We start from the raw sequence: 2,764 nt of genomic DNA, 5'->3' as shown, positions 1-2,764 counted from the left end.
TGCTGGGAAAATGTTAAACAACTAGCTCAAAAGTTAAGAGTTCCTGGAGATTGATACTGCCAGAGAAATGGGCATACACCAAAATCCATGTGACTTGTGAAGGCACTATGGAAGATGTTCCTTGTCCTTCTGGGTCAGAGAGAGCTCAAGAGTTGAATTGGGCATATTATAAATTAGTACCTCATTTCTCCACAATTTTTTCTCAACAGCAGAGTCAGGAATGGCTAAAGAAAATCATACTGTAAAACATGAGTTTATCCTCACAGGATTCACAGACTACCCAGAGCTGAAGACCCTTCTGTTTGTGGTGTTCTTTGCCATGTATCTGATCACCATGGTGGGGAATCTTGGCCTGGTGATACTGATTTCAAAAGAGCATCATCTTTGCACACGAATGTACATCTTTCTGGGCAACCCCGCTCTCGTGGATTCTTGCTGTGCCTGTGCCATTACTCCTAAGATGTTAAGGAACTTCTTTTCTGAAAACAGAATGGTTTCCCTCTATGAATGCATGGCACAATTTTATTTTCTTTGCACTGTTGAAACTGCAGACTGCTTTCTTCTGGTGGTAATGGCTTACGATCGCTATGTGGCCATATGCAACCCACTGCAGTACCACACCAGGATGTCAAAGAAACTCTGCATTCAGATGACCACAGGGGCCTACATAGCTGGAAACCCGCATTCTATGATTCATATAGGGCTTCTATTTAGGTTAGTTTTCTGTGGATCAAATCACATCAAACACTTTTACTGTGATATTCTTCCTTTATATAGGCTCTCCTGTGTTGACCCTTATGTCAATGAACTGGTACTGTTTATCTTTTCAGGCTCAATTCAAGTCTTCCCAATAGGTAGTGTCTTAATATCTTATCTCTACATTCTCTTTACTATTTTCAAAATGAAATCCAAAGAGGGAAGGGTCAAAGCCTTTTCTAGCTGTGCATCCCACTTTTTGTCAGTTTCATTATTTTATGGCTCTCTTTTTTCACGTACATTAGACCAAATTTGCTTGAGGAAGGGGATAAAGATATACCAGCTGCTATTGTGTTTACAGAAGTAGTTCCTTTACTAAACCCTTTTATTTGTAGCTTAAGAAATAAGGAACTAATAACTGTTTTGAGGAAAATTCTGAAGAAAAAAAAATCTCAAAAAAGTTTGAAACAAATGGGGTCTACTGTACCTTAATGATTTAATTGCAGAAAAAAAACTTCCAAGTGAAATTACACAGAGAAAATGCACAAATTGTATGTAAAATATTAAAATATATCATAATGCAATCAATTTAAGTAGCAGTATGTAAGGGAGAAAATATACAAGAAGGAGAAAATTATACTAAATCTTAATTCAAATTAACAAAAATCAAAACCAAATTTTGATATAATTCAAGAAAAACACAGTATGCTGCCAAGGTCATGGATTGTGTCAGCATCAGGGATTATCAGCCCCCAAAAGAAAAACAATTATATCTCAATAAAACTGAAAAAAGTTTTTAAATTGTCAGACTGAGGAAAAGAAAAGGAAGAAAACCAACAAAATTAGCAATTTCAAATATAAAGGAAAATCCTATTAAGCATTAATAGCCAGCCCACATTAATAGTTTGGAGCATGAGCACTCCAGTTATGCTAAAAGGATTTAAGGGTATATGAACCTTCAACCAGTGAAATCACTTACAACCGTGAGTGACAAAGTTGAAGCAAGTGGACAGTTACAGAAAGATAGAGAAGATGAAAAGGCAGAGGGCTATGTACCAGATGAAGGAACAAGAAAAAACCCCAGAAAAACAACTAAATGAAGTGGAGATAGGCAACCTTCCAGAAAAAGAATTCAGAATAGTGATAGTGAAGATGATCCAGGACCTTGGAATAAGAATGGAGGCAAAGATTGAGAAGATGCAAGAAATGATTAACAAAGACCTAGAAGAATTAAAGAACAAACAAACAGAGATGACCAATACAATAACTGAAATGAAAACTACACTAGAAGGAATCAATAGCAGAATAACTGAGGCAGAAGAACGGATAAGTGACCTGGAAGACAGAATGATGGAATTCACTGCTGCGGAACAGACTGAAGAAAAAAGAATGAAAAGAAATGAAGACAGCCTAAGAGACCTCTGGGACAACATTAAACGCAACAACATTCGCATTATAGGGGTCCCAGAAGGAGAAGAGAGAGAGAAAGGACCAGAGAAAATATTTGAAGAGATTATAGTCGAAAACTTCCCTAACATGGGAAAGGAAATAGCCACCCAAGTCCAGGAAGCGCAGAGAGTCCCATACAGGATAAACCCAAGGAGAAACACGCCGAGACACATAGTAATCAAAGTGGCAAAAATTAAAGACAAAGAAAAATTATTGAAAGCAGCAAGGGAAAAACGACAAATAACATACAAGGGAACTCCCATAAGGTTAACAGCTGATTTCTCAGCAGAAACTCTGCAAGCCAGAAGGGAGTGGCATGATATACTTGAAGTGATGAAAGGGAAGAACCTACAACCAAGATTACTCTACCCGGCAAGGATCTCATTTAGATTTGATGGAGAAATCAAAAGCTTTACAGACAAGCAAAAGCTAAGAGAATTCAGCACCACCAAACCAGCTCTACAACAAATGCTAAAGGAACTTCTCTAAGTGGGAAACACAAGAGAAGAAAAGGACCTACAAAAACAAACCCAAAACAATTAAGAAAATGGTCATAGGAACATACATATCGATAATTACCTTAAACGTGAATGGATTAAATGCCCCAACCAAAAGACAT

The 2,764-nt window shown here is 37.4% G+C and overlaps 1 protein-coding gene across 1 annotated transcript; it reads left to right on the top strand.

The window, feature by feature from the left end:
- Window positions 1-220: 220 nt before the first annotated feature.
- On the top strand, window positions 221-1,188 carry LOC132364409 (olfactory receptor 5K1-like). Its single transcript, XM_059919998.1, is given in 2 exon segments — window positions 221-983; window positions 986-1,188. Coding segments are annotated over 2 exon segments (966 nt in total).
- The last annotated feature ends 1,576 nt before the right edge of the window (window positions 1,189-2,764 follow it).

Source organism: Balaenoptera ricei, chromosome 4 (genome assembly GCF_028023285.1).
Source record: "Balaenoptera ricei isolate mBalRic1 chromosome 4, mBalRic1.hap2, whole genome shotgun sequence".
Taxonomy (NCBI): Eukaryota; Metazoa; Chordata; class Mammalia; order Artiodactyla; family Balaenopteridae; genus Balaenoptera; species Balaenoptera ricei.
Note: the sequence above shows the minus strand (reverse complement) of the source record. Positions and strands in the feature narration are given on the sequence as shown.